Source organism: Aquarana catesbeiana, linkage group LG01, assembly GCF_042186555.1.
Source record: "Aquarana catesbeiana isolate 2022-GZ linkage group LG01, ASM4218655v1, whole genome shotgun sequence".
Taxonomy (NCBI): Eukaryota; Metazoa; Chordata; class Amphibia; order Anura; family Ranidae; genus Aquarana; species Aquarana catesbeiana.
Genome location: NC_133324.1, coordinates 689,161,504 through 689,175,955, shown reverse-complemented (window position 1 = coordinate 689,175,955; position 14,452 = coordinate 689,161,504). Strand labels below are relative to the sequence as shown.

The 14,452-nt window shown below is 41.6% G+C and overlaps 1 protein-coding gene across 1 annotated transcript in view; it reads right to left on the bottom strand.

The window, feature by feature from the left end:
* Positions 1-14,452, bottom strand: part of BLTP1 (bridge-like lipid transfer protein family member 1) — a gene marked incomplete in the record, with an annotated part of 561,636 nt that overhangs the window by 157,476 nt on the left and 389,708 nt on the right. Inside the window, 6 exon segments of the mRNA XM_073603515.1 lie at positions 1,967-2,017; positions 8,890-8,983; positions 10,314-10,556; positions 11,339-12,045; positions 12,134-12,309; positions 13,236-13,411. Coding sequence (XP_073459616.1) covers positions 1,967-2,017; positions 8,890-8,983; positions 10,314-10,556; positions 11,339-12,045; positions 12,134-12,309; positions 13,236-13,411 — 1,447 coding nt within the window.

Sequence of the window (14,452 nt, the reverse complement as noted above, 5' to 3'; positions counted from 1 at the left end):
TAAATAAAATGTAATATTTTTGTATTAGGGCTGGTTCATACCAGATGCGGTCCAGTGCATTTTTATTCTGCATCAAAAACTCATGGACAGTGTTTAACATGGATTCCAATTGCCCTAGCTCACACTAGTGCAGTGCATTCCAGCGCAGTCAACAAAAGTAGATGATGCTGCATTTTTTCTGTATGGAACACGGTTAAACGCATCAAAAACACACCAGAATGGACTGGAATGCATCCAAAGTGCACTGGAATGCACAAATCCTTAATTGAGATGATGAAGAAAGGAGGGGAAAAAAAAACACAACAGAACGCATCAAAAAACACACAAAGGCAGAAATACATAAAGAATGCAGAAATTGTGGTGTGAACCAGCCCTTACTGTTTGGTCAAACAAATTTTCTGAGGTGAATTGTGTGACACAATAAAGTGACTATAAAGGATTTTTTTTTTTTTAAACAACAAACATGTTATACTTACCTGCTCTGTGCAATGGATTTGCACAGAGCAACCCCAATCTTCCTTTTCCAGGTCCCCTGCTTCTGCCTTGTCATGCCTTCCTAGTTCCCCCCTCCCCCCCCCCCCCCTACTAACAAGTCATTTTACAACCACTTTGAAAGTCCCTACTTGATTTAATTGCTGTAGTAGTTTGTTATGCCCCGTACACACGGTTGGAATTTCCAACAGAAAAAGTCCGATGGGAGCTTTTCATCGTATATTCCGACTGTGTGTATGCCCCATCGGACTTTTTACGTTGGAAATTCAGAAGGACTTAGATAGAGAACATGTTCTATATTTTTCCGACTGAACAAATTCCTATAGGGAAAACCACTTGTCTGTATGCTGTTCCGACGTACCAAAAATGAAGCATGCTCTGAAGCAAGTACGAGACGTCGTACCGCGTTCTTGACGGTCGGAATTTGGTGTGACCGTGTGTATGCAAGACAGCTTGAGCGGAATTCCGTCAGAAAAACCTTCAGAGTTTATTCCGACAGCAAAACCGGTCATGTGTACAGGGCATTACTGGGATGTAGTGTCAAAAATTATTTATAAATAATTTATAAAAAGACACATTGTATTATATAGCATGGCGGGGAACTGCTAAAAAACCTCTGTGTTTTCACTGGAGAAATTACCTCTAAACTCTTATCCTGGTAACTGCACATGAAATGAGGGAAATATCCCCAACCGGGACAGCCTGTCAGACGTGTTAGCCTTTTCCCATTCTAGTAAAGAAAAGTACTTTTAATGCTGTCAGTGTCCATCTTGGGGAGTCTACTTACTTCCTGTCCCAATAACTAGACAAATTATGGAAAATCTCAAAAAGGGCACCGCAATAAATTCTGATAGCAATTCTAACCCTTCCCCACCTTACCAAAAACTAAATTGGCTAGAGTTTTACTTTAAAATGCTTTCATATTGTGTAATTTGTTTTAGAATTATTCTTCCTGCAAATCTGCACATAATAAAATAGCACAGAATCTTAAACATAGCTACACTGACTTTAGTATATGTTGCACTTCTACCTAAATACCAATTTTATTTTATTAGAGAATTCAAGGATCCTCACGCAAGCTAGGAAGGTAAAGCAGCTAGTACGAATACACAGTGACAGTTCTTGTCCACTTCGGGATAGCTACATACACGGTACATCAAGCAGAGTATAAACCTGCAGGTAAATGGTGAATTCTTTATATATTGGGTGCACCATCCCAAAAAATACCACATACGGTTTTCTGAACAATGCACCTAACAAAGGATTTTTTCATTTAAATGCAAGTTTACTCCTCTTGTCTGTATGTAGGCTGAATTTGCCCAAAGTTAAATACTTACCATATCGCTTTTAAACAAAGAACATCATAATATTATTAATAATAATAATAATAAGGGATGCCAAAAAGATTAAATAAAACACTTCTGACAAACACATCACAATCACAACCACTATACACGGAATGCTCAGGACATACAGAAACTCTTGTTTGGCTGTGCTTGTTGGAGATGTAGGGAAATCCTCCAGTCTAAAGATGAAGGTTCAAGAGAAAGCAAGAAGGAAACAAAAAGAAACCAAAGAAAGGATAAAAATATATGCAAAGCTGTCAAGTTACATATTGAAAACCTAAGAAAGTGACTTTAGATAGCTTCTCTAATATGCACTCTAGTTAATTAAAGCCCACACGTTTAAACTACAAACAGTTAAGCAACATAACCTAGCTTATGGTACCCACTTGCACCAGACACATTTGCTAAGCTGAGGCTGGAGTCTGGCTACTGTTCCTTTTGAGCCAGGCTCCACTCTGCTCCATCTCTAATGTTGCTAACAAGTGCTTATCATAGTGCTAATGTTTAGATTATTGCTACAGAAAAAAAGAAGGCAAAACAGCCTTTCATTAGTCCTGATTCAAATGAAAGGCTGACACCACTTTTGGCATAAAGGATAGAACAGGTCGTAACATGACCCTGTCGTGGTGAAGGATCAAGTATGGTTCCCTGCATGAAAGTGCTGCCAACTCCGACACCCTTGTAGCCGAGGTGATGGCCATCAGGAAGGCTAGCTTGCGTGACAGCAAGTCTGATGGAATTTCCTTGATAGGCTCAAATGGTTGTTTCTGTAACACCGACAGCACCAAGTTCAAGTCCCAAGGACACATAGGTGACCTAATAGGGGGAAGCAAACGAGTTTCCCCCTGCATAAAGGTTCCCCATCCACCTTGCAGACACTGGTAAAAAACTGTATGGGAGGGGTTATATACAGGATCATTTCCTGTCTAAGACTTTGTCTACCAGTGTCCAGTCACCTAGAGATGGCATATAACCCAGTAGGTAATGAATATTAGCCTAACTCTGTGTCCCATGATATATGAAAAAGAAAAGAAAACTAATGCAGCTATCACATCCTAAAATTGGTAAGCTACAAAATAATACATATTTGCTTTTGGGTTTAATGCTGCTTTAATTTTACCTTTTGTTGGTGAATAGCAAGCTTTGGTAATTAAAATATATATAATGGTGCTGCGCTGTTGAATATCAGCTAGTGTGTGGTGTGTGACAAACGTCTAAAAAAGTATTACTCATCTATTTAAAGGAGAAGTATGGGAATGCAAAAATAGGTAGTACATGCTACCCTCATACCTGCATTGCATTTCTTTCTTTCCTCAGTTCTTTAGTTTTTGTAGAATAGTCTTTTGAAGTGTCCAGAATCAGCCTCTAACAGTTCTTTTACAGTTGAAAAGTTTGCAGGGGGTGGATACAGCTCCACAATCCAGCCCCCTCCTTCACTCCCTCCCTCTGGAGGACATGTGGGTGTGTCTGGTGAAGAGGTGCACACCCAGGCTGCTATCTAGAACGAGCACGTTCTTCACGTGCCTCTGTTTCCATGGCAGCATGTTCCCAGCTAAAAACCCAGAAGCAGAGACAGTGTGACACAAGTGAAGTCTCCTCATCTTTCCCTGGCTGTTATCTGCAAGCTCTCCCCTGCAAGACTCCAACACCTCTCCCCTGGGCTTTGATGTTCCTGTGTCCCCCAAATTCCCATCTCCCATTCCCCTCACTCATTCAAAGTCTGTATCAGTGTCTCCTTCAGATGTTGGGTGGGGGGGGGGGGGGGGGTGTCACTGAACACTTCTCATGTCTAGCAATGAACACAAGTAAGCTCTCTACACATAGCAGTGTGTTATATCAGAAGAGGAGACATGGTAAGGAGCATAGTGACCTGTGTCTGAAATTAACACAGTGCTATGTGTAGAGAGCATACCTGTGTACAGACTGACAAATCCCCCACATCTAAAGTGACCCCCGATATGTCCCCAGAGTCTCCTTTAATGTATATACAAATCCTCCCTCTGCCACTGATGTCACCCCCCCCCCTCACCACCATCCCTCTGCCACTGATCCCATCCCCCCACCACCATCCCTCTGCCACTGAATCCATCCCCCAACCACCCCCCCACCATCCCTCTGCCATTGATGTCACCCCCCACCATCCCTCTGCCATTGATCCCACCCCCCACCACCATTCCCTCTGCCACTGATGCCACCCCCCACCACCATCCCTCTGCCACTGATCCCACCCCCCACCACCATCCCTCTGCCACTGATCCCACCCCCCCACCACCATCCCTCTGCCACTGATCCCACCCCCCACCACCCCTCTGCCACTGATGCCACCCCCCCACCACCATCCCTCTGCCACTGATCCCACCCCCCACCACCCCTCTGCCACTGATGCCACCCCCCCACCACCATCCCTCTGCCACTGATCCCATCCCCCACCACCATCCCTCTGCCACTGATCCCACCCCCCCACCATTCCTCTGCCACTGATGTCATCCCTATCACTCCATCCCTTGTACTCCTATACAGTCCCATCATCCTCATCCCCTGTACTCCTATACAGTCCCGTCATCTCCATCCCCTGTACTCCTATACAGTCCCATTATCCCCATCTCCTATACAGTCCCGCCATCCCCTATACTCCTATACAGTTCCTTCATCCCCATCCCCTGTACTCCTATACAGTCCCATCATCCCCTTCCCCCAATGGGATGCAATACTGCATGCGGCCAGAGGCGGGGGGCGCCGGAGAGCCTCAAAAACGGCCGAAAAGGCCTTCGGCTGACCTTGGCAAACCTCGGAAAGACTTCCTACCCGAGATTTGCCGAGGTCAGCCGTGCTGTACTCGGGCCTTTCCGTGCATTTCTGAACGTGACTTTCGGCTCTGCTCCAGCGCCCCCCACCTCAGGCCAAAAGCGGTACTGAACACCGCTTTGGCCTGAATCGTGCTCGTTTTGTGAGACAACAATCAGAAACCGAGTTACGATTTTTAAAAATACAGTGCTCGTATTGCGAAACGCTTGTTAACCGCGTTACGCGCAATCCGAGGTTCCACTGTACTTCTCTTTTAAGCTTCGGTAATTACCATTTCCAATGAAAACATTTTTCTCTTTTACAGACTGAAAAGTTGGCTTTGAAATGAGCAGAGAAATGTAGGCAAAACCTAGTGCACAGTGAAACGGTTTACTTTCGTTTGTTCTCTTCTATTAACTGCAATGAATTTTGCCTTAATGCGGAAGTAAAATAAAATAGGATTTTTGTACTTACTGTAAAAATCCTTTTGAAGGTTATTGAGCATAATCATTTCTTGTCAGGTTATATATCCGCCTACAAGTAGTATTTGGTCACTGGCAAAAAAAAATTGTCTGTAGGCCCAATCCCAGCATAACCCATTCCCCCCCCTTTATCCAGCATGCCTCAGTTAGTTAGCAAGCAGTACCGAGAGCATGAGCATGACACAGAAAAGTGGAACTCGGTTCCCTCAATGGACAGTAATTGAGTACTAAAATCCTATTTGTTCTCTTCTCCATTGAGGGACGAAGGAATTATATACTATTAGGATGTAAAACTATCAGTCCAACTAAATAGGACTACCTGCACTCCAAGGAACAGCACCCAAATTGAACTTTATGCCTTATAGGGGAACCTGCCAAAACAACTGGAGGTAGGGAATGGGGAATCAGCCTGATGCCCAGGACCAAGAAAAAATGGTCACTAACTAGAGAGGAATGACTCAACATGGAAAGGAGCACCAATCCTTAGACCAAGCAAGAAGCTGAACAGACAACTATTTTCAGTGTAGGAAGGAAAACCACCAACAACCACCATAATTAACAAGGATAAGGCATAGGTCCCTGAAAGAAACCAGGTATTAGACCTGGGAAAAAGGCCTTGCAAAGACAAGACCAGCTGATTAAAGTAGGAAGGCCCAAAGCCTTTACTCACTAGACCCTAAGGGTCATACAGCGAAAACTCTGCACCTCGAGACACTATCAAACAGGCAATCACCTTGCCAAGATGAAACTCACCAGATAAGAACGACTATAACCACAAACTGCCAGGGGTGCAAAAAAGGCTCCTAGGACCAGCAAAGAACCCAAGGTTTAATTCCACAGAGTCAGCACAACCAAAGGGGTAGATGCAAGGGCAAACCCCTGACAAGGGTAGGCAGAAAAGTAATGTTAGAACCTAACCCTAAACTGGTGAGATGGGTTACAACCTTGATGGAGCAGTGCACAAGCTAGACTCACCAATTACACGCAAAAGGCACCTGGATGGTATCCCATTATGCATGGATACCAGAATGCAACCCAAGCGATAATAATTCTCCAGTGAAAGATGACCTCCCATTGATGAGATAGGATTCTCATCCGCTGGCTGTTATGAACCTAACTAATCCTACCAGGAACTACCTGGTTCTCGGGAAAACATATCGGTTTGTACAGGAACTAGACTCACAACAGACAAAGGCACTGAGGTAGGTTAAGAAGAGCTGGGAGAGAAAAAAAAAAAAACAGAAAAGCCCCTCAACACCTGAGGCTCCTGCAAGAAGAAAAGAGTAGCTCCCATCTATAGATGAGGAATCAGGGTGCGGACATTCTGTGGACCCTTCCAGTGAGAAACTAAGCTAGGGTACATTGCTAACAGGTGGCAGATTCCAACACTAAACCTTGGCAAAGCCAGATTTGGCTGGATCTTACAGGCTTGGGCCCTTCGGAGGATATTGTCCACTAGGGCTTAATCTCCTTCCAGGGGGACTTCTGAGTGTCCCACAAAGGGGATGCCAGGAAAACAGGTGTAAACGCTCTTTGAATTGTCAAGTGTACTGGAGTGACACTGAAGGTTCATATCCCTGTTAGGGTTAAAGTGGGAGTAAACACTGATGCATTCATTTTATCTATAGGTAAGCCTTTAATAAGGCTTACCTATAGGTACTGTAAATATCTCCTAAACGTGCACTGTTTAGGAGATATTTACTGTAGATGCAGCCAGTGATATCACTGGCGCATGCGTTCTGAAGGAACGGCATACCCGTGCCGTTCCTTCAGAGCCCTGTGCCATAAACGGCGGTTCCCACACGCATGCGCAGGAGTTACATTGCCGCTCTGGCCACTCACACACCCGGAGTCCGCAAAAACGAAAGGAAGATTAGGTGAAGATGGAAGCGCATTCATCAGTGACATCGTGCCACTGGAAGGCTTCGTTCTAAGGTAAGTTTCACATAATGTGCTAGTATGCAATGCATACTAGCAAATTATGACATTGCCCTGCAGGTTTAATAAAAAAAAAAGCCAGTGGTTTACTACTGCTTTAAGAGCAGCTAACGCTGTACCCAGGTGACATGGTAGGTCATATGGGGCGTACACACGGTCGAACTTTTCGTCAGGTCTGGTCTGACGGACGCCGACAGACCAAATCCGGCGGACAATCCGATCGTGTGTGGGCTTCACCGGACCTTCAGCTGACTTTTTCAGTCGCAAATCTGAAGGACTTTAGATTTGGAACAGGCTTCAAATCTTTACGTCGTAACTCCGCTGGACCCAGAAATCAGCTCGTCTGTATACTAGTCCGACGGACAAAAACCGACGCTAGGGCAGCTATTGGCTACTGGCTATCAACTTCCTTATTTTAGTCCGGTGTACGTCATCGTGTACGAATCCGTCGGACTTTGGTGTGATCGTGTTTAGGCAAGTCTGTTCGTTAAAAAGTCCGTCGGAAGTCCGTCAAATGTCCGTCGAAAGTCCGCTGGAAAGTCTGTCGGACCAGTCCGGTCGAAAAGTCAGCCCGTGTGTATGCGGAAATAGAGTCCTTCTGGAGAGGGATGATACTGAGGGGTACCCAGTACCACTGATGACATTACATGCTCCAAGGGAAGTAAAGCAATCCTATGGGAGATAAGCTGACCCAGTAAATAGAGAAAGAATCTCTGGATTAGGGGAACTTCAAGGGGGTAAAGGAAAATTGGTTAATCTGTCAGAGGCACAGGAGAGTCAGAAGCAGCTGAAAAGAGCGCCAAAGGCAAGGAACATCTCTGTGTGCCTGAATAGTGATGGGAAACCTGTAGAATAACCAGGCATTAAGACTACTAAACAAAAATACAAACCACTTATTGAAGTTAATTTTTGTGGCAAAGGATCAGGAATATCACCAAATATAAAGATAACACACCTTCCTCTCCATCGACATTTCTTTTCCATCCCAGCTCATTACATTTTTTTTTGCCGCATTTACTTCCAATTACTTCCACTTGAGTACCACCAGCATGTCGGATTGTTTAGTAATAATCACTGTGTTCTCCCTATACAGAAGGCTTCCCCCTCCCGTCGCTGGGAGAACACAATAACTTCATGAGAAGGATTCCCCCATCAACGCTGGCTGTGTTGATGGGGGAATGGAGAGATTTTCTTTCCTGGTTGCAGTAAAGAAAATCACATAATCTATGGCCTGCTTAAGTAAGAGTGTACTTTCATCTTGCAGATATTAAGGTGAAATGAGTTCAGTTAACTAGAGTTCAATTTTACCAAAATTATATGTCAAGCTGAAAATTGATCATGTGTTTTTGCTCATCCCTGGTTGTCTCAAATAAAATTGAACAGCTCTAAGTACAAATTTGTTAAAATAAACCTTGATACACTGGACCCCACAAGATTATGCAGTACTATATTAAATATTTTAGAAAAACTGCACAGAGAGAGATTGATCTAGGAAATTATTTCAACAGTAAAATAAAGCGAAGTGCTGAAAAGAAAACACATGTAAACTCTTGACTATGGTTAGTCTGCATGCTAAATGAGAAGTGGAAAAATCCACACGGATTAGTGCAGTCTGAGCAGTTTTGTCAGCTATTTAGCTATTAAAAAAAAAAATAATAATTTCATGCAACACTTTCAGTGTTCACTTGCACTTATTACCTTGAACATGAGAGCCATGGGCCATCAAAAACAAGATCGTTTGACTAAACGTAACAGATGACAATCCTAGATACAGGACTACTTCATCAACATATACTGCATGGTTAATGCGCAGACTGTAACAAAAAAAAAAAAAAAGAGCAACTTACTGTATATTTGGTGTAATGCCCTCCAGAAGAACAATATTAACACCTCCTATATGAGCTGTGGCGCATGTCTCGGTCATTTTCTGATGAAGCACATCTTAAAAAAGACAAAGTGCAACACAACCATTTCAAATCAAATGTTAATTATTGACAAAACAACGTGCATACACCAGCTAGAACAATAATGTGTGTTTATGATACCCACCGAAAATAAAAATAGTGAAGTGGAATAACTTGCGATCATTTATTGGTGGTATTTAGGTTCAAGAAGCTTACTTGCAACTCATTTAATGCACTGCACACACAGCAGATGCTTGCTATTAGGGCTCATTCACATGGGTGGAGAAGAGTTAAAAGCAGGCAGTTAAGCATCTATTTTACCCCCCCCCCCCCCCCGACTACCTACCTAAACAAGAAATGCAGCCATTCAGGGTTGTATCATGTTGCATTTAAGTGAATGGGGCCGTGCTGGAACCATGCTGCAACAGTGGGTCAGCATTTGGAGGGTTAAAACAGGTGAGGAAGGGACTTATTGGAAATTGATCACTTTATAGTGAGGATGTAAAAAAAGCATATCTAAATACAACAGAAATGTAATATACTGCAAATAGCCAGTCCTTAAATGTAGTCGCTGCACTGGTTTTCCTTTTTAATTGGCTTTTTTCCTTTAATTTCACCTGGTGATTCTGCTAGTAACACTTCCCGACCAAAAGTCCCAATGCTCATTCACTGTACTGACATCAAACAGCCAATCAGTCCTCAATCAGGGAGGGGGTTCTAAGCTCCCATTCATACAGTTCCAATTTGCATGACAAGTCGCACCCTATTGCCAGCAATAGAACCGTTCATATTGCAGCGATTATGAAAACGGTTCCTGCAATACTTTTTACCAATTTCATTGCAACTTGCTTAGACTACATAGACACTGATGTGCGACTTTGAAATCACGCTGAAGTAGCGCAATTTCAAAAGTGCACCGGTATGAACCAGGGCTAAAACCTGGAGTCAGAATTTAAGCTTTTCACTGCAAGTGCTCTTTAAAAGAACATTAGTTTTAAGAATATATAATTAAACCAGAGTTATGGAAAAGTGTCAAAACAAAATAGTTCTCCTCTAGCGAGAATATTCGGAACTTCAGCATTAAAGAATCAGATTATTCACTTTACGGTTTCATCCTGAGAACATAAATCTCATAAACAATTTATGTGAATAAGCAATCACGCTACAATCAGGTTCACAACAGTCAGTAGTATTGAATGGTTATAATATTATTGCTGTATGGAAAGACAAACTATAGTTTTCAAGTTTCAAAAGAGTAGACTATGCTGATTTGTATTACAAAGTACAAGGAAAAGTGGTAGAAAACACAATTCACCAAGGTGAAGAAAATTCATGGTTTTCAATCTACTCCAATTCTGTTTGATTACCTTTCATTTTCTCCTTCAGTGTAAAGCTGCCATGAATCCTCTTGAGCTCAGATTCCATAGTCAGGCCTCCAATGTCAGCTTCTAGGTGAGTGCGATTCACCATGCCTATTCCAAACACTATTAGAGTGACATGCTGAGGCTCTGCTGTAACTAGACTGCGTTTTCTCTGACTCCTATTCAGGCTATTGTTGTCCTGTTCATTTTCAAACACCACCCTGCATGTTGGCTCTGATGGACTCCTTCCTAAAGATTTTAAAAACAACAGCTTAAAGCAAGATAAATCAGATACTACTGGCCAGTAAATCTACTGATCCAGCAATTAGCTTTCATACACAGATGCACACAGAAAAATATCTGTTTTGAGTCCATTCAAAGTTCTTACTTTAACTGAAGCCCTGATGAGGAGGGAATGTTTATCTGACCCTAGAAACAGGATGGTTGTTTTTTGTTTAGTATAAACAATTAAATTAATTGGACTCTTTTATCATTTGGTCCAGCGCTCCTTCCATTAATGCACACTTTTTTGTGACATACATTTTAATGACTACGTATCCAAGTTTACATGTGTTCCCTGATGCAAGGCCACACCATTTTATTTGAAGGTTCTCATTTTGGGAGCTGCTATTTGCACAGCAGGGACATATCTGTAACATTGCCTCTAAGCTTCCTGTGTGCCAGTGTGAACACAGAAGAGAGTGATTTCAGAAAAAGGCAAAGTGGACCATCTGTCCCTTTTTTATTATCCCCCCCTCCCTTTTAACCTTTTATTTCATCAGTATAAGATCTATGTTTGTCCCAAGCATGCTTAAATTCATTATCGCTGACTAACTCACTACCTCTGCTGAAGTCTGTTCCAAGCATCAATTACTCTTTCAGTAAAAAAAAAAATTGAGGCACTGGCCTACATTTTTTTTCACAGAGACACAGGGTACTTGAGATATAGTTTGATGTAATACAATTTAAAAAACAATAACACAGAATATGCTCAAAAAAAGAAAACTTGTAGGCTGTGTGTTAATATATACCTGCAGGACCAGGAGGTTCGGATGACTTTTCCAAAAATCCAGTGGGGTCAGATATAAGAGAGTAGAAGTTGAGTAGCTTGTACATGTTCTGCCAGCACTCTGCAGAGGGCTCACTTTGTTCTGAAACAGTTATGGAATCTGAGTCATCCATTTGGATTGTCATGTGATCTACTGCATCTTTAGAGCCCTTGCGAGAAACCTTAGAGGTTCTCCGCTCTGACCTTCCCAATGAGTTCTTGTTTCGAGACTCTTTCTTGTTGTTATCAGTGCTGGCTCTTTTGTTCTTTAAATTATTAAATCTTGTGCCTCCATTTAGACTGCCCCGAGAGCTGCGACTGAAATCAGAGGAGCGAAAATCTCGATGTTTCCTTGTCTTGAAGGTAGGGGTGGGCGAAGCAGAGCCAGCTGTGTATCTACTGAGTTTGATATCTGTCTGTGTTGCCTTGATGTCATCAATCATTGTACTAAATTGGTGTATTAGCCGTACCAAGGCCATATCTACATGCTGACTAATGGACTGGCAGGATATGGTGAAGTTACAGTGGAAGGTGTTATAGTATCTTTTGCTGAGGTCATGAAAAGAGAGTGCACTGGTGGGGTTCTGGGGAGTGGACATAGATTTTTCCATTACCACTGCATTTATACTGAAGGTTTCTAGCATTAGAGCTGGTTTGAATTCAAGTGGAGGAAGATTGATGGCTCCTTGTCTAAAGACACAAATAAGAGACAAAATATTTCAGCTTTTATTACAGAAATAAGATGACCGAATGACAGCATATTAAAAAAGAAGCAAACCTTCTGGCTCGTTTGCTCCTCCTTTCTTTTGAAGTATCAGAATCAACTATGTCAGCTCTTAGACAGTCTAAAGTGCCAGAGAAGGACAGGTGTTCCCCAAAGTACATCCTGTAGCTTAGCGGGACAACGTCTTGTGGCTGGATACCTGTATGACTCAGCAAAGGTTTAAACACCACCTAGAACATAAAATATATCACAGTAATTAAAATTTAAATATCAGGAAAAATATAATTACTACACAAAAATGATTTAATTTATAATTTTATTGAAAAACAGAGATAAACAGAGCTGTCGTAATGCCCAGCCTTGAGCCTTCCTGTCAATACTTTTTTTTTGTTCTGACCATCTACAATGAGTTTGCTGTCAGTCAAACTGACAAAACATGTGCACTGTGAGTACATCAATATTGCAACTTTATTATATAACTAGAGTAACATACTACTCAATAATCTTTTCTCTTCTTGAGCTTTCAGCCTTGTCTATCGGACAGAGAGAGCCCTAGTGGATGAAGCGGTAATCATCAGGTGCAACTAGTGCCAAAAGTGGCATGTGCTCGGAGAGATGTGCAGTGTCTTACTGTCCCTGGATATGTCAGCTCTCCTCTATAATTAAAAAAAGAGTTTTATAAGCGTGCCTATATGGACAACTAATAGAGCATCTAGACTTCATTTGGTGGCAGACTTTTTTGTTCAAATCTTAGTGCAGCACATCAGAGCTTTTAGCATGTACGGTTGATCAGATCTATTGATAAAAAATTTAAAAAGTACGTTGTGAAACATTCAAATGAACCTTCAAAGCTTATTGCTTTTCAGAAGAGGTGCTATTTTTACTAGTTTTGTCTAAAGTGTAAAATACATTACTGTCCAAGTAAAGCTTTTTTCAATGAAGAAAAGAGAAAAAATGGCTTGCTCAGGGTCTCAAAGAAAATGTGAGAATTTATACCCTGTAATATATTTCTGTTTTACCACAGATGGCTGCAAGGGAGTAATTTTATACTGTCAAACTTCTTAGGCCAAAAATCTGATTAAAATGGTCTTAAGCATTAGTTTGTGCAGATCCAAGGAGAGTTCTTAATAAGTGGTATGTGTTATTTTTTTTCAACCTGTGCATCTGCAAGCTGGACAGCAGGGAATCCTTGGTTGCTTTCTTCAATACCAGCTATATCATCTTGGCTGCTGCTGTGCTGAGAGTGGGTTCCATCCATTGTGTTCTGATCACTTGATAGTACAGTGTTGAAATCCGAAGCTGAAGGAATGGTTGGCAAGTTATGTGTTGTTGCTGAAATAAAATAAACACTTTGTATGTAAAACAAGTGTAAACAAAATTAATTTGTCCACAAAACAGCTCTGTTGGCAGACTTTCCTGAATATATGAGAACTGTTTTACCTGCCAAAAAATGTATATTGATCTTTCAATGATCTTGTGAGCTACATACTCCTGACACACTGCACAGGCAGGAAGTTCTTTTACTACTTTAAATACAGCTTTACTACATCCTGATGCAGGTTCACTTGTTCCAAGATCAATTCTAAATTCTCAGGCGATACTGATGATTCATTGTGCAATGAGCAGACTGGAGATGGAAAGGGGACATATAATAAATTCAACACTAGCCCGGGTGAGCAGATGGTAAATCACAAGAGTAGTTATTCAAAATTATAAATAGTTTTCAGGCAACACAGCAAACATATATGCATATAAAAAATGCTTAAATGTTTGCCCAGAGTTACACTTTAAAAGCCTGCAGCCCAAGAAGTTTTCAATTTTGCACATACAGTATAGGTGATAAAAGAGTATGATTTTGTTTTTGACTGTTCCATGTTACCCACATGCATTTTATTTCACAATTTAGGCTATCCATTATTAAACATACAGTTGTGCTCATAAGTTTACATACCCTGGCAGCATTTATGATTTCTTGGCCATTTTTTTTTAGAGAATATGAATGATAACACAAAAACTTTTCTATCACTCATGGTTCGTGTTTTGGCTAAAGCCATTTATTATCAATCAACCGTGTTTACTCTTTTTAAATCCTAATGACAACAGAAAATACTCAAATGACCTTGATCAAAAGTTAACATACCCCAGTTCTTCATACCGTGTATTGCCCACTTTAAAACCAATGACAGCTTGAAATCTTTTGTGGTATTTGTGGATGAGGCTCTTTATCTTCTCAGTTGGTAAAGCTGCCCATTCCTCTTGGCAAAAAGCCTCCAGTTCCTGTAAATTCTTGGGCTGTCTTGCATGAACTGCACGTTTGAGATCTCCCCAGAGTGGCTCAATGATAATATCATTGAGGTCCAGAGACTGAGATGG